This window comes from Anas acuta, chromosome 1 (assembly GCF_963932015.1).
Source record: "Anas acuta chromosome 1, bAnaAcu1.1, whole genome shotgun sequence".
Classification (NCBI taxonomy): Eukaryota; Metazoa; Chordata; class Aves; order Anseriformes; family Anatidae; genus Anas; species Anas acuta.
The window spans coordinates 147,399,899-147,425,078 of NC_088979.1; the positions used below are offsets into that span (position 1 = coordinate 147,399,899).

Genomic DNA, 25,180 nt, shown 5'->3' on the forward strand with positions numbered 1-25,180 from the left:
GGTATTATCTGTGTCTGATTTACTACAGAAACCGATCCCTTTGCAGAGCTGCTTGTTGGAAAAATACATGAAGAGCAGTACAAGGAGTTGCATGCTTCGTGCAGATGGTCGCAGCCATCACTTTTTCTGTTGCGTGGTACTTTTTATACAGGATTATGTTCATGTTCATCGAAATCCACCTGTTTTATTAGTGTGCCTTGCACTCTGCGTGCACACTGCTGAGCTCTGAGGTGCGTGTGGCAGCAGCGTGGGGACCACCAGCTCTCCCCACACTGCCAGCAGCGCCTTCTCCAGGTTTCCCTTGAACCCAGGCATTTACAGCCTCACTTAACGCCCTGATCACAGAGGGAACAGCCCAGCTCCCACCCCACTGACCGAGATCTCCAGCTCGACACAACCCAAACCTCGACTTCTTATCTTAACACCTCACTCCCCTCACGGGGCGATACCCAGGGCGCTCAGTTAAGCCTGATGGGCCGCTACTGAGCATGGCACCACCACAAACAGCACCCGAGGGGCTGCGGCCACCCCGCGCCCCTTCACCTCCCCCCTTGTCCCCCCCACCCCGGCCCCGCCGCCATCACCCCCTCCCCTGCGGCCCGGCCCGCCGGCGCGGGGCATTGTGGGAGCGGCGGGAAGATGGCGGCGGCCGCCGCTGGGCTGAGCTGGAGGCGGGTGTCTTCCTTCACGGGGCCGGTGCCGCGCTCCCGCCACGGGCACCGCGCCGTCGCCATCCGCGAGCTGGTCATCATCTTCGGCGGCGGCAACGAGGGCATCGCCGACGAGCTGCACGTCTACAACACGGGTGCGGGGCGCGGGGCGGGGCGGCAGGGGAGCGGGGGGCGGCGGTGGGGAGAGGGCGGTGGCGCTGCCGCCATGTCCCTGGGGGCCTCCTCCTTCCTCCTCCTCCTTCCTCCTCCTCCTTCCTCCTCCTCCTCCTCCTCCTCCTCCTCCTCGTCGCCCCCCGGGCTCGCCCCGAGCTCCTCGTCCCCTCCCCGTTTGGGGTTTCCCCCGCTGGGCGATGCCCGCGCCGTGCCCAGGTACCCCTCTGGCGGCCGCCCCCCGCAGCCCGTGGGGGCGGGAAGCCGCCAACGGCCGCTGCCCTCGCTGAGGGCTGAGGGCTGAGGGGCCCCGGCTGGGCGCGATGGAGGGCTGGGAGGCTGCCGACAGCAGGAAGCTGCCTCAGCTTTCGGCCTGAGGTGAAATGCACCCCAGGCGTGAAAGTTCAGAGCACGTCAGCCGTCCTTACAGCTCACCGACCGCTAAAAATCGTTCAAAAGTATCCCCCCACACTCCAAAAAGATCATAGGATTTTGGCTGAATGGCTTTCGATTTATTTTTTTTTGTTTAGAGGTAGGATCCGTGAGGGTGGAAATGTTGTGGATATAGTTCATTAAGAGGAAAATGCATAGTGTTAAGAGTTCTTCCAAGCGGATTATTCTGTGAGAGCTTAAAGATGACACATTTCAGAAAGCTGCCATCTCTCAACCTCGCCGTTACGACAAGTAACCTAAGTAAAGCTCTTAGATAAAGCGGTTACACTGTCTTTTAGAGCAATGGTTGTGGCAGATGTCTTCTAAGAGAGTCTTAATGCCACTTCATTTATTTTCCTGCCCAGATTCCAAAGGTGTTTGCCCCTTTGCAGCAGTGACAGAAAGGGCTGCTCATGACTCAGCCATTCCGGCCCCAGGACGTGGGTTTGGCTCGATCTGACCTCTTTCCTCAGGGCTCAGGTGTAGGGCTGTCACCTGGGGTGTCCGAGTGTGGGATGGCACCCGTTATTCCTGCTCTGAGCGTGATGACACACTGAGGACCTCTTAATCCCCTACAGCAGTGTTCTCTGGAAGCTTTTAATTTCACGCGTTTCCTCTTCTTATTCATGAAAAAAGCTTAGAAAAAGGAGACAGCTATCTCTTGGAGTTCCAAAACACTTTGAACAACAATATGCTACGGTACCAGACAGTCTCAGTTGCTATTCTTGCCTCTCCTTTCCCATGTATCAGTGCAGTACTCTGTAGATATTAACATCCCAAAATAGTGTAATTAGTTTTTCAGTAGGGCTATTAAGTCCAGGCGCACTGCCATGCTGCTGCTGCAGCTATAGTAATTCTGTTTCTAGGACTAACACTCTCCGAGTGCCACTTTTTTTTCGTGAAGTCTATTAAATTGCTGAACAGCTTTTGGTAACTGACTTACTGTGACCTCGTGCTCATTTATATATTGAATAACATTGGTTTGATAGAGGTGTGTGTATTTGTTCTAATGTCTTAAATTGGATTAAACTGATTTTTTATTTTAAAAACGTAGTATTAAGCAGCCCACTCATGGTCATCGACAGTTAAAAGGTAGTTCTTTAGAAAGTAGAGGTGTTTAAAAATATACTTCCCTTCTCAGTGTTTTTTTTTATTTCTTTTTTCTTTTTTTTACTTGTAGCTACAAATCAATGGTTCCTTCCTGCTGTAAGGGGAGATATTCCTCCGGGCTGTGCAGCGCACGGATTTGTTTGTGATGGTACCAGAATATTAGTTTTTGGAGGAATGGTTGAATATGGAAGATACAGTAATGATTTATATGAATTACAGGTAGGAAACGTATGAAAATGTTCCAGTTCTGAGGACTAGTTTGTTTATTTATTTAGGAATAAAACATTTTATATTACCAACTGCAGAGTGCAGTTAGATGAGCTTTGCTTTGCTCAAGGAAAAATAAACTCTTTAAATAGACTCTGAAGATGGAGGAAATATAAATAACTTTGAAAAAAAGACTTCCATCTAATCAAAGTATAAAATATTTAATGTTTTATGAAGGTTAGCTTTTATGTATCCCTGTTAATGTATGCCCTAAGAAAAGCCAAGTGCTCTTTAAAAATCATTCACAGAATATACCAGGAGTGTTCCTATTATTTGAATTCATTGACTATGAACAAATATAAATGAAGATATTTCTCAGGATGTATTTCTTGTCTTTAAGGCAAGTCGATGGCTCTGGAAAAAAGTAAAACCTCAAGCTCCTTCCACTGGATCACCACCTTGTCCTCGGCTTGGCCACAGCTTTTCTTTATACGGTAACAAGTGCTATTTATTCGGTGGCCTGGCAAATGAGAGTGAGGATTCAAATAATAATGTTCCCAGGTATGCTATTTTGGTTTGAATTCAATGTCTTTAAAAATAAATGATTAGATGCAGCAGTTCTGAAGAGGAACATTCTAGGGAGGCTGTCTTGCTTGCTGACTACCCGCATTTGGGTTGGTTGTGGGATGGATGGCGTTGCACGCAAAGAAGCTTGAATATTTCTTCTGCTAATCCCATTTTATGGAACACAGACTGAAAGCTCTGACACCTTTGGAGGGAAAACTAAATAGGGTTTGGTTTTCTTCCTTAATACTTTGAGGGATGTTTTTAAGAATGTGAGGTTTACTTAAAGAAGCAAAGTCTCATGAGTCATCAGGGAATTCACAATGGAAGTTCCTTCTACAATGCTCTGGAAAACAATCTGGAAATTTTTAAAGTAACAGTTGCAGTTGCCTTTAATATAAGCAAACAGAACTGTAAGGGTGAAATTTTATACCATGCTCACCTGCAGTTGAGTGCTTATATCCCCTGAGCTACAAACTGGCAATCTGAAGCTCGTTAAATGAGGTATTCAGCATGAATGCCAAGATTCAAGTCATCTAAAAATAACATGCCAATAGATTAATCAACACATGGCTAATTGTCTCTTGGCCAGCCTAAAGAACCAGCTCCTTTTCACCTTTGTTACCTTAGAGTTGCAGAAATTCTTTAAGGTCCCATGTCATAGTGCATTTCCTACAGCTTTACACTCTACTCCAGCTTTATCCATATGTGGTAATTTCTGCTAAGAACGTTGTTTACCAGTTTTGAATGTTTCTTTCACGAACTATAGCATATGAAGTATGATGTAAGTATGGTGTGCCTTCCTTAGAGGCAACAAGTTATAATAGTTCTTTTTTGTTGTTGTTTTAAATCCATTGAGTTTTGATACTGTCCACAATGCCATCGAATGTTTTGGGATTTTAAAGTTCTCTGCTCTTCCAAGGCAGAAGTTGTAATGCTTGTAAGCAGTCAGGATTTAAAACTCACTTAAATCATGTTTTTAAACACATTTTTCATACTGTGTCAATAATACCCTAGATATTTAAATGATTTCTATGAACTGGAGCTGCAGCATGGTTCTGGAGTTGTTGGCTGGAGTATTCCTGTGACAAAAGGTATCTTGCCATCTCCCCGAGAATCTCACACCGCCATTGTATACTGCAGAAAAGATTTGGGAAGTCCAAAGATGTATATTTTCGGAGGGATGTGTGGCTGTCGGCTTAATGATCTCTGGGAACTTGACATAGGTGAGTTCATCTGCCAGTAGAAGTCAGTTCAGGGGCTTCAGTGGCAATGAGGAAAATTTAAAGTATGTGAGGATTAATGGCATGCTGTAGTGCAGATGTTATTGGGACTTAAACCATGGCATTAATCTTCTGTAATTTTTGGAATGAGATGCATACAGCATCTATTTTTGCATTTATTATCCTCATCCTTAAGGATTTGGGTTATGCTGTGAGATTGTTTGTTTTCTTAGGCTGCATTAAAGAATGTCACTGTGATAACAGAGTTGAATAATCATTAAAAAATGAGCTTAATATATCCTTTTGGAAAACTGATAGAAAATTCTGACTAATTGTTTATGGATTTTACTGCACTTTCTTTTTTAAAGTGTCCATCTTAAAAAGCTGAAATTTTGGTTTGTTGAATGTTAGAGGTACATTCCTAAAATCTAAGTTGAGAAATTCACGGTAATAAGTTGATTGAAGATTTTTCTTCTTTTTCTTTTAGAAACCATGACCTGGTCAAGACCAGAAACTAAAGGGACAGTTCCGCTTCCTCGCAGTCTCCATACGGCCAATGTAATAGGAAACAAGTATGTCTGTTGTTAAAAGCTCAACTATAGAAAGGTACACGTAGTAGGAGAACGATGATGCTTATCCACTACTACTCAGTATAAACCATCAGCCCTGTAGAGTGCTTTTCTACTTCTATTACCCTATCTCCGTGGAAATTAAAAAGTACTGGTTTTAATTTAGAGTTCACAACCGTCAGTGTTTCCATGCAGCGGGATGATCTGCCCAACCCACAAGTAGTTTTCCAAGCTCCTTTATGCATCTTTGTGCAGTCAGGGGCAGTATCAGCTGGACCTGAGCTGGCTCTGTCAGGAGCCAACTTTGGTGCCTCTGAATCTGCGACAGGGAAATAGGTACACAAATAAACTGACCCAAAGAGTAGAGTTCAGGTCTAGGCAAAGCTGTTTTGTATTTTTGTGGACCAGTTTTTCTGTAATCTGTTCTTCATTTCTTTGCTTCTTGCCAGCATGACTTGTTTTGGCAGATAGCACTGACAAAATGGATTTCAGTACATTTTATCTGTTTGCAAGTCAGGGTGAGGAGAAAGAGGCAGGGGGTGGGGAAGAAGTGAGAAACTGTTTCCTGAGACAGGAGCTTAGCATTTTTTATATATATAATGTTATTAGGTTGTAGCCTGCATTATGGTTTCAGGTTTTGATATCTGACTTAGGTACCTGTCTTCTAACTTTAGAATGATTTATTGAGAGGTCTACAGTAAAGGACTATAGAAATTCCGTGTAAACACACAACTTCTGGAGAGTATTAGCAGGTTGGTGGTTTGTAAAAGGATCACAGTATTAACTTCTGTTTCTGGGGAGTTGTTTGAGATTTTATTTATTTTTAATTGGTTAACTTACTCAAAATTTCCAGAAGGTAGACGTCTGCAGCAAGACACAAAATCTGATTTAAATAAGAACTGTAAAGCACTGGAAATTTTCTGTTTTGTCCTAGTTTGAGAGAGCACATGCAGCAGGTCTGGAAATGTTAATTCACTTTTCTTTTCTTCTTCCCTCTTCCCTCTTTTCCTATATTTCAGAATGTATGTTTTTGGTGGATGGGTTCCACAGTCAGCAGGAGGTGAAATTTCTGCTCATGATGGTGAATGGAAATGTACCGGTTCATTTTGTTATCTTAATTTGGGTCAGTGTTTCTCTCTGTCTTGGAGTGGGCATTTTGAATTAATCCTTTCTTAATGGAGTAGATTAAATATTCTAAAGACCCTGAGATAAGTTTTAAGATAGAAAGCTGTAAGCATAGGTGATTGCAAAAGATACCTTCTTTTTTCATATTTCTTAAGAAGTGTTTTTTTTCTTTGATAATTCAGCAAGTTTGCTGGTGCAAATCTTTGTTCATCCAACTTTTAATACTAGGTAATATAGATAGCACTTCTTCATTTATAGTAGGACACAAGAAAGATCATAAAATCATTTTTTTTCTAAATTGTGATTGAACTGTCCCTTAATCCTCAATTTCTGATTTTCTGTTCATCTGAGATGGGTGACCAGAGGTCAGAAAATTGATCCTGAATCAACTGAGCGTATCTTACAAATGAATTGGAAAGTGACCTTCTGTTCGTAATATCAAAAAATCCAATGCGGTCATTATAAAAACAGACGTGATTTATTTTAATTTTCTCTGAGCAGTTAAGTGTATTAACACCTGTATTGCATGCTTTGAAATCCATCTAGAAACTAAAGTTTTTGAGTTTCATTTACTAGATACCACAGAATGGATAGGTCTGATCTCAGATTGCCAGGAAGACAAAAGTAACTTGTTACCAGGGCCAAGAGCAGGACACTGTGCGGTAGCGGTTGGCACTCGTCTGTATATCTGGAGTGGTAGAGATGGTTACAGAAAAGCTTGGAACAATCAAGTTTGCTGCAAAGATCTTTGGTACCTTGATACTGGTGAGTCAGAAATAAATGAGAAATATGTTCCATATTTTATTAATATATAGGAAGCTGGCATCATCAATGCTCAGAAGCTCTAGCAAGCACTAAAGTGTTTTAAATTTTAAAGCTTATTCAAATAAGCCATGCTTCACTGTTGATTGTTTGAAGACTACAGCTGTAATTCAAATGGAAAAAAATAGAAGGGCATGTTTAAAGCCCCTGAAAGAACTTTGTGGCTAGATTCTGTATTGCATGCCATAGTTGGTAGATAAAAGGTGCTAAAGGGTGTTTTACCTAAACTGAAAGTTCCTGGCCTCTCTATAGAGTGATCTCTTCTGCTACTACTTACCTTTTATTTTTTTTTAACCAACCCCCTCCTTCTCTTGGGATCATTGCTGCTGCTGCTGCTTCCTCATCTCCTGGACTGAAAAAAGATACTGTTGAATCAGAGAAAGGACCAAATTGTTCTGGGATGTAGGGGATTTTGAGAGTATTAATCACTCATTAGTAGTTGACAGGATGGATATTTGTTTGTTAGCAGGACACAGAGATGGTATCAGGAGTGAGGAAACTAGAATAGCACTTTCAGGAGGGAGTTGTTTGCTCAAGCAGAAGTGTTAGAATGGTTATTGGAGAATGTGAAACATCTAGGGCAGTGGAGATTTTTTCTTTTTTCTTTTTGTCTTTCTTTTTTCCCCTCCCCTTAGAAAGGTTAGAAGTAAAGGAGTGGCAGGGGAGGGATGTACTTAAGAGTGCAACCTAGTCAGGCATCAGGGCAAGCGAGGAGAGCAGGTCATTGGCATTGAATCGTGCCTGGGCTTCAGTCTGTGCAGAAGTTTGAGGGAAAGTTCACTTCAGCTAGAGAGAGCAAGCAAAAAGGAAGTTCAGTCTTCTGTGAATTCCTTCTAGGAGCATGTAAAGCTTTAGGAGCCAAAGAGCTACACATAGCCTTTTAAGACAGGAAAACAATCTTTCATACTGTAATGTCTATGATGATGGATATACAACACAAAGACATACCAGCAGCAGAAGAGCCATTAAAACCCTAAGAAAAGGCATCAAACATTCAGCGTTTTTGAACACTTCAGAATGTCAGTTTATAATTCTGTGCTCGATTTGGCACACTTGACAATGTTTCTTGTTGAATTTGGTGCATATTATACATAAGTGAAAAGGGAGCTATTGATTTTGCTTGCTTTATGTAGATATTTCTTAAGCTGTTAAAAGGGGGCAATTTCAAATATGGCACCTGTATTTTATTGGTTTCTTGTAGAGAAACCTCCAGCACCATCACAGGTACAGCTGATTAAAGCTACAACCAACTCCTTTCAAGTGAAATGGGATGAAGTACCTACCGTTGAAGGCTATCTTCTTCAATTACATGCTGATTCACCAGTGCCATCAGCGGCTGGAATACCTGGCACTGGGGCTCCAGAGACATCCATGCTGAGTTCACAAGGTAGTAGCCAGATCACGTTACACTAATGCTTGTGCAAAGGCAGAGTAGAGATTTGAGTAAATAATTGAGTTGTTTGTTTGTTTTAAATAAGATGACTAAGAGCGATATACCCTATTTCTTTGATATTTCCAAAATATGTTCAGCGTAATTATGGAAAATTCAGCTTTAACCTGCCTCTTGTCAGTTCTGGCTATCTGAATGCTGGAGATATTTGTGTAGTACTGGGCATGATTTGAGAAAGGGGACAGGAGGAAGGGATTTTAATTGACTGTTTGGCCATTTAGTTTCATTTCAGTCTAACAACCAAGTCATTCTTCAGGCAACCTCATGTCTCCCTCGTGCTTACTGGAATAGATTCCACCCATTAATACTGTTTTATGTAACTGATTGTGATTTGTTTTTGTTTACCTGAAAGGTGGCTCTTCTCTACATCAAACTCCACAATCATTGACTAGTGTCCCTTGTCCAGAACTGAAGGTGGATCATCCCAGCCAAGCAAATAATGTCATTCCTAATAATGTAAGTGTGAACAGAAAAACGCCTAAGTGGCAAAGTAGTGTGGGAAGCAAGAGAACTGCCAAAACACCTTCTCAGTTTTTGAAGTCCCTACCTATTTCTTAGACCTTAGGAAGTTCCCAAATCAAACAACAACAGACACCTGCTGAAGTGGTTGTCTATGCTTTTTTACATCCTTCTTATTTTGATGATTGACACAGTCTTTCAAGTCCTCTTTCTGGTAATACAGAGAGCAAACTGCAACTGTGTTGGCTTCCAGAAAACTAACTGGGAGCCTGATAACAGGAGAAACACTTGTCACCCTCAAAATGTTGGTGAAATTCATGTGGGAAGCAAAAAGGATAATGCATGTTCCTTCTTAGTTTAGGTTTTCATGCTGCTCTGTTTAGCAGTTTCTACTGCAGTATAAACCCAATTATTACGTATTCTGGCTGTGCAGTTGTACATGTTCCACTGCTTTGCCAATAACAAAGAAACTGAGAGGAAAAACTCTGGCTAAAGGATCCCATTTTTAATAATGTAGACCTTTTCTTAACTGTGTAAGCCCTTAGATCTGTATGGAATTCATAATGTGTTCTTGCAGAAAACACATGTGGAAGCACTGTGAATTTTACTAACAGTAGAACTATCTTAGATATGTGCCAGGAAATCAGTGGTTGAAAGCCTCTTTAATTGCGATTTTGCCCCCTGCCTATCCCAACCCCTGTCTCCCCACCCCAATAGGCTAAATATATGCATTAATGAGCTTCTGTGTGATAAGAATGTGAGCTCACTCAGATAAAATGTAGCGTGGGACAGAGACATTTCCAAGCTAACTTAGTTTCAGTCTTTGTTTTACGATGGCTAGAATAATGTGGATTGTGAGGTTGGTTGGTTGTTGTATTTTAAAGTGCTGGGGGACTGGTCAGAGGATTTTTGTTGTTTTTGAGCAAGCGTTTTCATGCCATGTTTGCGACTGAAATTTACAAACTTCACAGTTAACCAAAAGAACTTATTTGTTAATGTTTAGGTCCAAGTTTCCCTTCCATCCAACTCATTATTAAAAATAGAGGGAAAAGAAAAGGTTGCAGCACCTGAGAACAAGATTACACAGGAGACTATGAAAAACCATGCAGATGCAACAGGATTCAAAGAATCAAATGCCCCTTCTCTTTTGCCTGGTTGTACTTCAAGTAAGATATCTATAGAATAAAAATTATTTAAAAAGTGAGAATTAAAAAGTCATCTCAAACACAAAATAAGATTATTTCTGTTTTGCAATTTATAATTATTTTAGATGCATTTAAAAAAATCCTTGTGCTAGTTACTACTATATGTAATTAATGTAAAAAGGAAATCCTAAGCTGTTTTAAGTATCACAAGAGAAAATTCTTAATATATTCAATATTATGATGGCAAATGTGTCTGTTTAAACATAAATAGCCCTTCTTAACATCAAAGACCAGATGGACAGTACCAGATCTATTGTACTAGGTAAGGTTATAGTAACTCAAGGCTCCTTTGATAGTACTTCCCTGCCTGTTAGTAATGAGAAGTTACTAGCCTATTTAAAATTGTAGATGACATAGAGAGGAGCATGTTTTTCTCTGGCTACAGAGGAAAAAGAAACTGACTAGTTGCTGATATAGGCACTTCACTGAAAGTTCATCGGGGTGAATCCAGGCCCACGCACCTGATCTGTTTATTTTTGACTTCTATGTAATTTATGTGGTGTTACATTTTTCATTTTCTTTGCAGTGTGTTTTAATTATTGTGTGGAAGTTCGGGATCTTAGTGCTGAGCAAGAAATAGACTTCCACTGATGCTAATATGAAATTGCTTGTTATGAAGCTGTGATATTCATTTGTGTGAATACTTTTTTTCCCCCAATTTGGTTAAGAAAGGATAGATACAGAATACATCTAGCACAAATGAAATTGCTATTTGAATACAACTGCTAACATGTATTTGGTTATGACTATCCAGACAAGTTCTTATTAAGCTAGTTACATAAAGAAAGTGTTAGCAATGCATATAATCTGATCTATTTTAGTCTAAGCCTGAGCTAATATCTGTTTTTATGTGAAACTAAAGCCATTAGATCAAGTTGAGACTTGTTAGGTGTCATCAGTATTGAATTCTGGTTAATATTTTCTTTTTCTAAGGTCCTCAGACTTCAGCAAATGTAGGTGAATTACATGACTTGGACAAAAGAACTGTAATGCCTGATGCTTCTGTATCCAGTACTGTCTCCAGCACACAAACTATGGTAACCCAGCAGGCTGTTAAAACTGAATCATCAAGTACAAATGGGGCAGTTGTTAAAGATGAAACTTCACTAACAACATTCAATTCAAAATCTGAAGGTTTGAAATGTGTTTCACATACTGTATTTTGAGCCATATATATCTAAGGCCATCAGAGTTCCTGTAGTGTGGTGGGATTCCCATCTTGGCTAGTACCTGGGATTGAGATAGGGCTTTGGGCCATGGAGGACCTTGGGCAGCCTGAATGATCTCTGCTATGATTTACACATCTTTTAAAATCAGGATATTCCTTTTATATTCTTGTAAACAACTGTTTCCTGTAAGTGAAAAATCTTTTAAATCTTCGTTTATGCAGAAGCCTGTTTTTTAAACAGCAGTGGCAGCCAGTTTTGTTGCCTGTAGGATATTTGCTTTCATTCAGTGATTGTCTGCTTTTTTCATCAGCAAAAGTCTACGGATAATAACCTTACATGGTTTTGATTTTAAACAATTGACCCCTGTAACAAGTGTGGCCAGCTTATGTGGCTGTGGCTAGCTCACCACTAGCCGAAGGTGGTGACCTCTTCACAGTATGCTTGAAGTAAATAAAACAAGCACCAATACAAAAACTAAACATAAACGCTTTTCCAATTCTGTTTTTCATGAAAATCAACAGGCTGTGCTTGCTTTTCTTTTGAGTGTTAGCTAAAGTATTCTCTTACTGAATACAAGTAGTGTAATTTTTACCAAAGAGTATTGTTTTTTTAAAAACAAACACAAGTATAGAATACTAATATTCCCTTTAGTTTTTCATGTGCTTTGTTTTTTTTTTTCTTTAAGATTCAATTTCAAATTTAGTAAATGTTCTTTTCCCATTTGTTAGGTTTGTTTAAAGATTAATTGCTCTTATTCAGAATTCAAACTGTATTTATTTCTGAAGCAGTGTGTTAAGATTTCATCCTTAGGCAATTCATACTGTGTCATCAGTATGCGCCTCAATCTGATATTTATTACTTGTTCACAAATATTTCGTACTGACTTCATAATTCTGTCGTATTTTAGTATTTTCTGAGTCCTGTCTCTATTATCTGTAGCTGTCTGCAGTGCCAGGCTCTTATAATTGTTCTCTGAATATAAAGCGAACCAAAATTAGTCCTTCATGTTACAAATAAAACTGCATGCAAAAGAGCTTTGAGACATTTGCAGCAAACACTTGTAAATGACTATTGAGGTCAGCTTTTATATTATGTGGACTTTGTGTATAAAGCTTAATTTGTTAAAACAAACAAACAAACAAACTTAAGTGTAATTTTTTGTTTCTAGCTGCTGAAACTGCTTATATCATGCCTTCAACAAGGGTCAATACTGGACAGACAAATGATTCACACTCCTCTGTAAGTCTGCATAAGTATAATTAAGTTCTGTTGCTCTGTTGGTTAGTTGTAAGGGCTCTTCTGTTTTTCTTTAATTGTATCTCTTTGAAAGAGAAGCAAGGTATATTTAGGGCTTGAAGTGAATAATACAGGGTAAACATTTTCTGTTGTGAACTAATTTCATTGTGCGGGTTAGATTTGAATCTAAGTAGCAGTTGTGTATTCAGGTGGAGCTCCAAGTATGTGTTTCAGCTGTTGAATCATTTTTATTGACTGGCACAGTGGAGCGGTCTTTCTGCTGTATAATGTGCAAATGTAAAATGTTTTTCTGTCTGCACAAGTGAATTTAAAATATGTATTAGATCAGATATAGTGTTAGCTGCTGATCTGTAGGTTTGAAACATAACTGAACTGACATCTTGATGTTTTTCCCTAGAGGAGATGGGGACTGGCTATGCAAGCTGTAAATACTGCCTGAAAAAAAGTAAATGCCTCCTATTTCACCTGCTTACAACTTAATACACAAAACCAAGATGCCACCAAAAGAGTGGAGCTAAGGGTGGGAAGAAGCAGCTGCTACTGAAGGGTTGGGGTGCTTTTGCCAATAGCAGCTGCCACTCCTGCCCCTCTTCCATGCTAGCAGGAACATCATCCGTCTGCGCTGGGCAGCACTGCGAGCACCCTCCTTGGTGCCTGGAGACAAGCAAGAAAGGCAGCTTGTCTTTCTGGGCCAGTCAGGAATAGTTCTCATGCCCTCCACAACCATTGCCCCATGCCACAGTGGAGGCCGTGATCTGAGATGCAAGTGAATTTAGTAGCTGCTTTCAAGGGAGTATGTTTGGGGCTGAGATGCAGCAGAATCCCAGGTGGACCTGCTGGTGTACAACCACATTGCAGTGTTCTTTCTGGCCTCTGAGCAAAATTAACTCACAACTGCCGGCTGCTACACACACCTAGTTCTACAGCTGTAAACTTCTTCCCCTTCCCGTTTAAACTAGGATGTCAGAGATGACGTCCCATCTACAGCTTTCATATTTTCTAAATGATGACTGAATCTAAATACTTGAGAACCAGTTGGTTTTGAACAGTATTTCAGTAACAGATGCACATTCACTTAAAGTATAAGGAAGTCATTTACTGGTATGAAAGGGGATTCTCCTGCACATACACTAGAGTCTTGAAATGTGTTTTTTATATTACATTAAAGTGTATGGATGGTCTACATAACGTGTTCTTCAAATACTAGAAAACTCCACAACGACAGATGGCACCGGTGAAAACAAGAGACCGGCAGTGGTATGATGTTGGAATTTTTAAGAACAACAGTGCTACAGTGAACCAGTTCTACTTGCTGCCAGAGGAAACACTGAGCAACTCCAACAAGGTAGCTGCTAATTTTTCTCTGACAGACCTTGCACACAAGTGTTTTGGAATCCAGTGTTCGTTCATATGTTTAATGACAAAATGTGGGACTTTGTGATACAAACTGGTGCTTATAGGAGTTTTAAGATCAAAGTTCCTGACATATTTGGCTTTTTTTTTTTTTTTTTTTTTTACTATTTCCTAAACCAGATACATTTTTTTCCTGTTGTTTTTTGTATAGTTATATGGAACATCTTATTGTACCATCACTAATTCTTTCCGTATTTCTATTTGTAGCCTTAGGAAGGAATTTTCAGCTTCATGACATTTCATAACAGTAAAAACTCTTAAAAATAAAGAACTTTGAAATATATTATTTTCATACAGTACTGAAATATTTCAGTCAGTTTCCTCTCTGTCTCAAGGATACATTTTTAAAGATATTAGTAACAGTCCAGAATGTTTAAAAAGACTAGATGTGGAAGAGTAGTGGCTTTTGAATTCTTTTTCTATAAAATAACGTTGTTAAATATGGAAGTTTGTATGGGAAAACACTATACACCAGTAATCTGCAAAGCCTTTGTAGTCTTGGTAGTGAAAGTGTAGATTAATGATGTCCAAGTGGACTAGAAAAAAAACTGATGGCTGTATGTCACTTAAATGGGCAGAAATACCTACAGCCAGGAGGCTGCTTCTCTTTAAAAGATACAGGAGTTGATTTCAAAACTCAGAAATCAGCATTTGCTTCCTTGTATGGAACCTGTCTGTCAGCAAATCGCTAAGTATTTACTTAGCCATGCTTTCCTTCTGCCAGAACAGGTCTCTGCCTTACCTGTAGCACTTTACCTGTTAGTAAGCAGCTTACGTATCTTACTGGCAGATGGGACATGTAAGAGAAAATAAAACTCATGGATAGATTTTAACCTCTGCTGCGTATGTGTGTATTAATAGGCAACCTGAGCACTCTCCAAACCTCTCAGTCTTCTCTGTACTTCTGTAAATACTGACTATGCTGTCCTGTTATATAAGGTACCTATCAAGAATTTTCAAGAATGTATTTATAGGACTGGTTGTATAAAAAAAGAAACCTTCACAAACAAAGAGTAGAACAAGCTTCAGGCACATGGCTTTTTGTTGATAGTGATGGTTTTTAAACCTTGTTAGAACTTAGATGTTTTTAGTAAGAGGGGGTTTCATGGAGAACAGCTTTCAGTCTTAACCACGGGTTAGACAAAAGCTGTTGTGTTGGTGTTTGAGTAGATTGTTAGAGTAGATGAAGGTGTTCAAGGTGCTGTCTTACCCCAGTAGATGAAGGTATTCAAGGTGCTGTCTTACCCCAACAGATTTTCTTAAAACACAAAAGAACAGAACGTTTTTTTTGAAAACACTTCATTATAGATATTCCACATACCAGTTTTAAAGAGTATATGTAGTATATTTTACAGTGTTTATATTGTGATTTGTTACACATTATTCAAGAGGAAAATAGTTCAATAGGAAGCTTCAAAGATGTATCAATGCATGTGTTAAGCAAGGAAATAGAGTAGCACCTGATGTTTCAGAAACTTGTTTGTTACTAACTTACTGAGTCTGCTTCTCTTTAAAAACATTTAAGTTACCTATTCATAAATTGCAACTCTTAACTGTAGGAATAAGTAATTTTCAAATAAATATATTTCTGAGGACAGAGGAGTATAGTAATTAAGTAATAAGCTATACAGTTAGAAATGCTACTTTATTTTTACTTTCCAAAGTAAATCTAAACAAGAACTGTAGTTCAATTTAAATGTCTGGGATTTTCATGTTATTTGGAGAGAGGGAATTGTTCTTGGAGGAGTTGTTCTGAGGCAGGCTAGTGCCTCAGTCAGAAACTTTCGGATTCAAATACAAAAGCACTAGATCAGGTTTGGGTTTCAATTAAACTTAACAATCTCAGTTTATTGCTACCCACCTCATGTCTTTTTTTTTTTTTTTTTTTTTTAGGCTAATTCTGTTTAGAATACTTTTAAAAGTAACACAAACATTGCTTTATTTTCAGCTGGAAAATGCAAATGTACCAGACTACAGATTACTTAAGAAACAGGATCTTTTTCCAGGCACAGTGTACAGGTTCAGAGTCGCTGCAATTAATGGCTGTGGTGTTGGGCCTTTCAGTAAAGTCAGTGAATTCAAGACTTGTATTCCAGGTTTTCCCGGAGCTCCTTCAACAGTCAAAATCACCAAGGTGAGAAATGTAAATAGTTCTTGTTCTGATGCATAAAATTCTGTTCACAAACTTAATTATGGAACTCTTGTTTTTGGCTAGTTTTGGCTTTTTTTTTTTTTTAAGTGAAAAAATAAGTGTTGAATAGTGTCAAATGTTTAGTCAGTGACTTCTGCTCAACATAATATTCTTTAAGAAGTTTGATAAAAAATATTTTAAAACATAATGATCATGTTGCAAGATACATCTCAATTGTCTGATAATTTTCCCATTGTTTTCTTTTCCTGCATTCTTAATTTTATAGGGGTTTACCATGTTTAAAACAAAATTTGCCTCCAAAGGATGATTAGGTTTTAGTCTTTTTGCATAAAACAACAGTGATGTTGGTAAAATCAAAGGGCAATTCTGGGTAATGATTTGATAAGCTAACGTGTTTTCATCTCTTAAAACTGCGAACTTTCAAACAGATAACTTTTTACAAACCCGTAACCCAACGAATTCCACCTTAAAAATACTTGGCAATTTTCTTTGTTTTTCTGGGGTTTGTAACTTGTTTTAATGGTAGATGTGTTTTATTGTCTAGTGTTTCAGCTTGCCTGACATACTGTCTTTTTTACTAGTGAAAATTTGGTACATCCACGCATATAAATAAACCTGTATTTAGAAGTCATTCTTTTTTGAAAGAATGGATCAGAAAATAAGCATTCTTATTTTCCAAAATATCCTTTGGCATCTGTGTTGATTCTGCATTAGTACCAGAAGAAAGAAACAAAAGGTTAATTTTAGAATAAAGAATAACAGAATAGGTGAGAAGTTTAAGATGCACCTTAGGTTTTTATGTATTTATAACTGTTTGTATTATATATAGTTGAGTGTCTAATGGTTAGCTGAATAGTATCATATTTTTCTCTTTTTCTTCAGAGCGTAGACTGTATTCATCTTTCTTGGGAGCCTCCAGCTTCACCTTCTGGAAATATTTTGGAATATTCTGCCTACTTAGCAATCCGTTCCACACAGTTACAGGAAAATCCAAATCAGCTTGTATTTATGAGAATATACTGTGGGCTTAAGACATCTTGTATAGTGACAGCTGCCCAGCTTTCAAATGCTCACGTTGATTACACTTCACGACCTGCTATAGTGTTCAGGATTTCTGCCAAGAATGAGAGGGGATATGGACCGGCCACACAAGTTCGATGGCTTCAAGGTAAAGTCAGTGTCAGACACAGCATTTAAGTGGGCTGTGGCAGAGAAAATAGCTGATTGTGCTTCTACAACCAGCACTTTTCTCAGCGGCGCATGTCTCAGCAGTGCACTTTTCTCAGCAGTGAAATGTCACTTTGTTCTTTGTAGAAGTTTTAGGAAAAGGTGGTTGTTAACTTTAGCGTAACATTGAGAGATGGGATTTGTTCATGAGCAAAGATGAGCAAGTACTGAGCATTGGTTATTGAACCTCACTGAGTTTCTCAAATAATAAACTGCCAGTAAACTTCTGATTTCCCTGGACTTCACTTCAGCTTAGGAGTTTTCTGTTTTTTTTTTTAGTAAGCAATCCTGTTATATGCAGGAATGTAGTTCTTTTTTCCCCAGTCTTTACCCCTTCCTTATCGAAATAATTTTTCATAAAGTGACATAAAGTGCATTTTTGTGATTTAATGTACCCTTTAAAGTCTGTATTAGAGCTAGTAGGAATGGGTTTTGTCATCTCATCCCTACACTCAAATTTATGATTAGTTGGGGATGGGAATGGATCAACTTGAAATTCCCACCCTCCGGGGAGTAGCGGGCTGTTGGATGGGCTTGGGTGTCCTGCCAGTCCCTGCGCTGGGGTCCACAGGGTGCAGTTGAAAGTGAACTGTTGAGTACACCTCTGGTTGTTTTGAGTGTAGTTTTCTGAGATGGGCAGCAACAGTGAAGTTGTCTTCCTACTGTTCAGTACTCTAGTGCTGTTTTAACCCTGATCCCAGAGCTATATATCCCAGAACTATGAAACAGGAGTTGTTTGACAGCATTTGACCATGTACACAAGTTAAATTATGAAATGTTTAACAATGTCTCCTTCTTTTTGCAGATATGAAAACATCAAGCTCAAAGTAGAATCAAGATAATAAATTTCAAGTTTCGAATGTAGTGTTTAATGTAACTCTTGTACTATTTGTAAATGCTACAAATATTTTATTTTTGCATTGTTTTTATCTTAAAATATATAACCTTTTTTACGTTTGAGACATCAGCGTTACAGAGCCTTGCTCAGGTATGAGTACCATATGGAAGCTATACTGAAGATGGTGGGGTGGAGGACCATACTCTATCCAGTAGCTTTTTGGTAGCGATAGTTAAAATATTAAATATATATATATATATACACACAAAGTTTCAAATACAAAAAAAATAAATTGGCATATGCAGTACTGTTTGAGGTAGAGTCCCCATGATTGCTAGAGATTTTGCATAAATAACTCAAAAAGATTTGGTAAATGAGCAAATTGTTTGATTTCAGTTTCTTATACCACATTCTTCATTGTGGTGTCTGAGTACAAGGCAAAAATTTCCAGTTATTATATAGTAACTTAAAATGTATAAATATTTTAATATATACTTTTTTTGTAAAGAAATGATTTTTCTACTATTTGTAACAAATATCTTAATCCTGAAAGATATCCCCTGAAAATTTAAAAGGAAAAAGATACTTAGTCATTTGTCTTATTACAAAACAAAAAAACAAACATAAATTCATTGTAAATGCACTACTAATATTTAGAATTATCCTTTTGTAGTTGTACAAATCTTCAACTTGTAAATACCAATGTTTACAAGAGACCTTTCTGGTCTTGTATTAAAACTTCCATGAGATTCATTCTCTTTTTTTTTTTTTTTTTAAATCCATATGCTTTGCTTTTAGCATATGCTTGCTTTTTGCACTAATAATAACTTACCTCATTCCTGTGTTTGTAATCACTTGTGTTGCTTCCATAACGTTTCTGTAAAACTTCAATCTGAAAACTTTAACCAAAGTTTAGAATACATGGTAAGCAATTTTGCACATATCGTATGGCAACTTTCGACATATTTATTCCAGTTAATCTTCTTAAGTGCTTGTTTGCTTTACCAGTATATTCTACCAATCAAGTTCAGTATCTCCCTTTTACTATGCATCATTTTACATTAACTAGCTAGCTGATAAATTCAACAAGCATTACTTCTAGGAATAGGTTGATCCATTCCTATGCTAGATGAAAAATTTGTTCACAGTAGTGAAATAAAGGTAAACATTTTAAATGCTATTTATGTATCTATATAGAAACCTATGTTTACCAAAGTGTAGAGGAAAATGGCTGAGTTGGACAAGGTCACTAGGTGAATAGATTGAGGCACCTAAGATTTATTTTAAAATAAAATCTAAATTTCTTTACCGTGCAATGAAGTTTATACTTTGCACTTTAATTTTACCCTGAATGCCAAAATACAATATACATCAAGGTAGAATTACTTGCCTCTGCCAGTTAAATTTGTCTTAACAGCATTTGTAAATAAATAAACTAAATGAATTGATGTGCCTGGTTTGGTGGGAGAAGTATCGCTAAGATATTAAGAGATTTAACAGCTCAAGTATCCCAGAGCAGATTTTATAGCCAAGTTTTAGCTACCCTGAAAGTCAGGGTTGTAACAGAAGTGCTGATACAGCCTTAATTATTGCAACGCATCACATGCTATAATAGCATATAAAAAGTGCTGGGGACCATAAATTGCTATAATAGTGTTAATTGTGGCACGGGAGTAACACACACGGTTTTACTCCAGAGAAGAATCCCGTGATTATGACAATGACGGATATCCCAGATTCACTTTAAACAGTGTTTATAGTATGAATGTATAGGAATTTTTCCTGAAGTTAACTGGCTTTAAAATACTTGTGTTTTAATGGTCCATTTCATCAGGTATGATCTCACTACCAATACTGTCTGATAACTAAAAGTAACACTGTACACGAGCTGTTAACTAGAAAAATATGACTTGGTTTTTCTTATTAGTACTGTGAAAGAAGCCTTTAGAGAAAACACTTGTGGCTTTGATTTTGTTGGTTGATAGCTGTGATTGTAGAGTTGTTATTTAAGAATAAAATCTGTTGGGTATGTCTGGGTGAAGTTTTTTTGCACTTGGTTTCACATGGTTTGCACAATTTCTTTTCCAGTGGGTATGTCACAACTACCAAAGGGTAAAACTGTGGCGTTTTCAATGAAAGTATAATTTCCTTGTAAGTGTGCTTTCTTCAACTGACTAGACATCAGATGTCACTTTCTCTTCTTTGTCCAAGTTGGGTGATGTTGAATAGTGATCATATGCAAATCTTCAATTCCTTGCAGTTTTACTTTAAAATGAAATTGTGGTACATGCTGTAAAATACACTTTGTGGTCTGTTTTAGAACTGTATTTAGGACATGTCTAAATCTCACCTGTTTGCCTATCAACTAGATATCAGACAAATATTGATTGTTTGATTTAAAATTCATTTGCAAGACTGTTGACATCAGCTCCTTGAGAATCCGTGTTATCCACTCATTTCCTAAGTCACTAAATGACCTGTAACAAGCTGAAATCTATCAGGCGGCAGTACCCGTGTTGCAGAAATGTCTGGGTTTGCTGAACTTGCCAAGGCAGTTGTGACGTGACCGTCGGTGCAGGACAGTTGTGCCGGTTACGGCAGGCGCTGCTACAACTTCACCTTGAGAAGGTTCTTGTGGAAGTGGAAATAGAGTGAACGATAACCTACACTTTGTGTTTTCAAAGTAATTATAGCAATATCTTTTGAATGTAGTTTGGAGTAGAGCACATGATCATGCCATAAATTCTGAAGATATAATAAGTATTACTGTTGTTATCTGATATTTCAGGATAGCGAATTTGACGTGAACTTAGTCTTACAGCCTGTTACTTAATGACCTCTACAAGGAAACTGACATTTTGTACAATTAAAGTTGATCAGTCTTATTTCAAAGCATTGTTTGTTCTTTGTAATAAAGTGGTTGTCCTATCAAATGCGTTGTAAACAGTGAAGTGTACGTCTGCTTCTTCTGAGGGGATAATACAGAGAAGAGAGCGAGTGTGTTGGTCTTGGGGAGAAATAAGGGCTTCTTGATGAGCCATGTAATACTGAGTACTGCTCTTCCATAAAAAGTGCTACCCAAGTGACTTCTTGGTTGCGTGATGGTTTGTCTGGTTGCTTTTTTCTTCCCTAGTTGTGGTTCCCCAGTTTCCCACCACCCCTTCTGCTGCAATTGCTGCACTCCTCACCTGTTCTCTGCCCCCTTCCGTGCCTTTGTGCCATGCAGCTTGCTGGCCCCCATCTGGGACAGGAACATTTAAAATTGCTTTCCTTTATAGAAGAGCTCTGTTGGTGCTGTTCAAAGTGATTGGCAAAGAGTTTGGTGTTGCTTTGTTACAGGTTGTTAAAAGGAAGGGACTTGAATGAGCATTGAGCGCACCCAGCAGGCTTCCAGCTCTGCTCAAATGTTGGGGTCTTGGGGCAAGCTGCTGAGCTCAAGCTGCAGTTGACTATGGGAGTCTCCTGGGGAAGGATGTAAGATTTGCTTCTAAAAGCAGAGGAGGAGATCGAGTGTACTGAAAGGGCTCCAGAGCTGTTTCTGGACCTCTTTAAGAGAATTCACATGACGAACTACTAAAAGCTGTCCGCTCCAAATTGATTCCCTTGTTGTGCTCCAGCTACTGTAATAGGGTAAATGTTTTATTTTCAATTGTTTGTGATCCTTGTATTAGTGGATAACAAATATAACAAATGGGACATCCTAAGCAATCAATGAAGAATTTCCACAACGTGGTGTTTTTGTTTTTTTTTTCCTTTCTAAAATTCTCCGAATGTAACTTATTTTCTCATTAAGGGTGACTTGAATTTTCTATGTGAATTTATCCTAAAACCCGTTCAGAGCTATCGTTGTTTTTTCCCTCATAGTGTTAACTGGTTTCTAGTGTATTTTTATAACATTTTCTAGCGAGCCAAAGGGCAGGGCTTTTATTCTGTGGCTTCCAGTTCTGCCGCTGGAGCTTTCTGAGATTCCCACGGCAAGGGTGGAGCATGAACTGCTGGTCTTGCCTGAGCAGTTGATGTGTTCCTCCTCCTGGTAGTAGTTGCGAAAAACTTTGGTGCATTTTTCCATTGATCTGAAGCTGAGTTGAGTTCCCTTTTATTTCAGTTTCCAGAAGTCAGCTGAACGTAGGAGGATGGGCTTGCTCTAGGCACCCGTTTTTTTTAATCTGAATTTAAATGGATGTTATGAGATTTTTTGGAGCTAAACAGCTCCACAAAGAGGAAGGAAGAGGAGAGCTGGGACAGGAGGAAGGCCCAAGAGATTTCTGTTGGCTCCATATGCCCAACCCCAACCATGTGTGCCTAATGTTACGTTACAAAAACCCAGCATCTACAAAGGCAGAGCGTGCCTCCTCCTTGCTCGGTTCCCAAAGTCCCTCAGAAGCCCGAGGTACTTCACAGTGCTTGTTGGTTTTATACTCCCCCAAAATAATCTACTTGATTGGGACCAGTTTTGTTTTGCTGTCATTGTTTTATTGAGGAAACCTTTGCTTCTTACGAGCATCTGCTTTTAATGTGAGACATAATTCCTAAGTTGGTAGAGCAGCTCTTTAAAGTGGAAATTAAAGCTCGGATACGGGATCTTCAAAGAGAGAAAGGGAAGAAGGCTTTTTCAGTGTGCCCCAAATGGTAAGTAGTGTCGGGAGAGTTATTTCTGTGTCTGGCAGAATTATAAAATGCTGCTAGCCACACATGAAAGTCATAAAAAAAATATTTCCAAGAGGTTCTTAAAATAGATGTGCTGGGTGTGTGCCATAGGAGGAGGTTCACGACCACCAGGTCCCCGGGTTTGTGTGTGCCCTCCTGTAATCCCTTCCTTCTCTCAGGTAAATGCCTTTTGCCAGTGTGAGAAACGCCGTAGCCAGTAACAGGCTCAGGGGAGGATCTCAGTGAAGCAGCATTTTTATTGGCAATTGCAGTGGGGGGCGTCCCACAAGAGGAGCACACCTCCTGGGCACACAGCACAGTTCATAGATTTTATTTCTCAATGACCGGGCCCCTCCCCTGTTTCCCCATTTACTGGGTTATCCGGGTTCACAACCTGTCCAGTGCTTCACAGACAATACACGGCCTTCAGCTGCCAGCCTGTTAAGTTTCAAATTTCTTTTGATTTTTTTTCCTGTTGGAGGTGGCAATGCTTCTTCACTTACCTGGCTTGACACCCTGATTTTTGCCTAATTGCTCTAAGGAGCCCGGTTGTCTGCATTTTACAAGGTCGCTTGCTAAGCTTTCTTATCACTGCAGGTATATTTCAATGCCATATTTCTTACCTTTAAACAGTGTAACTGTGCAAAAACACTTTTATTCCCACTCCAGGAACTCCAACTGCCTTTCAGGGTAGTTTAACAAAAAATGTGTAGGTGTGAGTAGGCACTCATAACTTCAAGTGGCATGAAGTACCCCAAATGCTTATTTTCTAGCAATGATTTTATAATTATTTCTTTATTGTGTTTTGCATGTAGGGAGGGGACTTCTGAAATAAACCAGCACTTCATCATGGAGTGGGCTCCATAGGAAGCAGGTGAGTGCCTGCAGCTTTTGTGTTGCTTTGTATGGAGGGGTACCACAGGGAAAGTCCCAGCCAGAGGAGTGCACTGTTTGCTTGAACAGCTGAGGAAACGTGAGTGCCATTTATCTACCTGCTACCAGCGATCTGTCACAGTTCTGTGCAAGTCATCTGCTCTCATTCAGCTTGATTTTCCCATGTTTATTAAATAGCTTCTCTTCAGCAGCATGTTGGGGGATTTATTTCAGCCGTGGCTATGCAATTTTTCAGTGGGTAGTTGGATTCAATTTTATTTCAAATCAACTAACTTTTTAATAAGATGGATCTGTATCAGAACCTGTTGAAGCCCATTCTAATTCTAGCCATGTGCCAGATCTAGTGGGTTTTATTTTATTCTGATCTAGAAAGTTGTTTATATTAAATAACAATAATAATAATTGATTTCTTCTGGACACTAATGTTACTTTGCATGGTCCTTTGCATGGTTATTCTGTATGTAAATCCCCGTGTGCTCATCCATCTTGAAATGCTGTCCATGAGAGATGTAAGAGAAGAACTGCAGTTTATCGGTGGCTTGGGCTTTGTTTTGTTACTGCTGACTTCAGTCAAGAAATGAACATTTTAATACAGATTAAACAGTATTAATGGATAACAACATTAATGAAAAATATTAACATCCTTAGTTGAGAAAATTAACAAATACTGCCCTGTCTTTAATCTATGTTCACTTTCTATTAAGGAATGGACTCTAGATACCAAAGGTAAAGTACACAAGGTAATAAATACAAAGTATTATCCTCAGTCAGAAGGTTCAAACCAAAAAAGAGCAGGCAGCTGTTAAAGGATGCTTCACGGGCAGGGCCATGCAGATCCATGGCCAGTAGCCTGATCTCAGTCATTAGCAGATTTTCTTGGTAACTAATATCCCTAAGGGCTCTGTGAGAATGGGACTTGCAATATGTGCTGCTTGAGTTGATGCACCTTCTTCCATTTTAAGGAATCCTAAGTAGAGATTTGAAGCTTGAGTGAAACTAAATGGACAGTGTCTGATGTCTCCTACAGCCACTGCAGGCCTTGGGAGGACTTCCCTGCAAGCCACTGGTAGCAATACTAACTGGGCATATGAGCTGGTTGATGGAGGTTGACACTTAAAATACCACCACTGGCAGATTACAGGGGAGCAGAAGGCATGGACAAAGCCCACCCAGGAGAGCCAACAGGGTAGAGCATCAGCATGAGAAACGGTGGGCTCCCAAAGCCAGGGCTCACTGTAAATTGAAGAGCAGGGTGTTAGCTGGAGGTCTGGCTCCAACAGCAACTCATAATCTCTCAGGAAGAGCTAATTCTTCTTAAAAGTTGCCTTTGTAGACAGTCTCTTGCTAGTCCTTCCATCTACTTGCTCTGTCTGTCTTCAGATGGAGCCTGTACCCCCAAGCACTGGGGAAGTGGCCCTGTCACCTTTGGTGAGGTTTTGGATTGGGGTGGTGGTGATGGTCATCTCCTGAAAGACAGAGCTCTCATCTGTGCTTTTAAGTCTCTCGCCTTTGGCAAGTTACAACGATAAAGCTGCAGGAAGGTGCTGCCAAGCCATCTGAAGCAAGATGCGAGCCTTCAAGCCAGACAACAAAGAA

At 39.2% G+C, this 25,180-nt stretch overlaps 1 protein-coding gene across 2 annotated transcripts; it reads left to right on the plus strand.

Annotated features, from left to right (window-relative positions):
* Positions 1-591: 591 nt before the first annotated feature.
* On the plus strand, positions 592-20,987 carry HCFC2 (host cell factor C2). Of its 2 annotated transcripts, XM_068664192.1 has the most exons (16): positions 594-805; positions 2,434-2,582; positions 2,971-3,131; positions 4,152-4,360; positions 4,845-4,929; positions 5,946-6,049; positions 6,628-6,816; positions 8,075-8,260; positions 8,676-8,779; positions 9,786-9,948; positions 10,921-11,121; positions 12,325-12,395; positions 13,621-13,758; positions 15,775-15,960; positions 16,861-17,146; positions 18,011-20,987. In XM_068664192.1, the coding sequence occupies exons 1-16, from the start codon at positions 640-642 to the stop codon at positions 18,034-18,036; spliced, it is 2,424 nt and encodes an 807-aa protein (XP_068520293.1). In that variant the 5' UTR covers positions 594-639; the 3' UTR covers positions 18,037-20,987. The 2 variants fall into 2 exon arrangements, with proteins under 2 accessions (XP_068520284.1, XP_068520293.1); XM_068664183.1 differs by lacking the exon at positions 18,011-20,987 and having other exon boundaries at positions 592-805; positions 16,861-18,004.
* Positions 20,988-25,180: the final 4,193 nt, after the last annotated feature.

Coding starts and splice junctions, on each gene's coding strand:
- HCFC2 (XM_068664183.1), top strand. CDS start 640: ATGGCGGCGGCCGCCGCTGGGCTGAGCTGGAGGCGGGTGTCTTCCTTC. Junction 8,261..8,675: donor ATCCATGCTGAGTTCACAAG/GTAGTAGCCAGA, acceptor TTTACCTGAAAG/GTGGCTCTTCTCTACATCAA. Junction 9,949..10,920: donor TTTGCCTGGTTGTACTTCAA/GTAAGATATCTA, acceptor TCTTTTTCTAAG/GTCCTCAGACTTCAGCAAAT.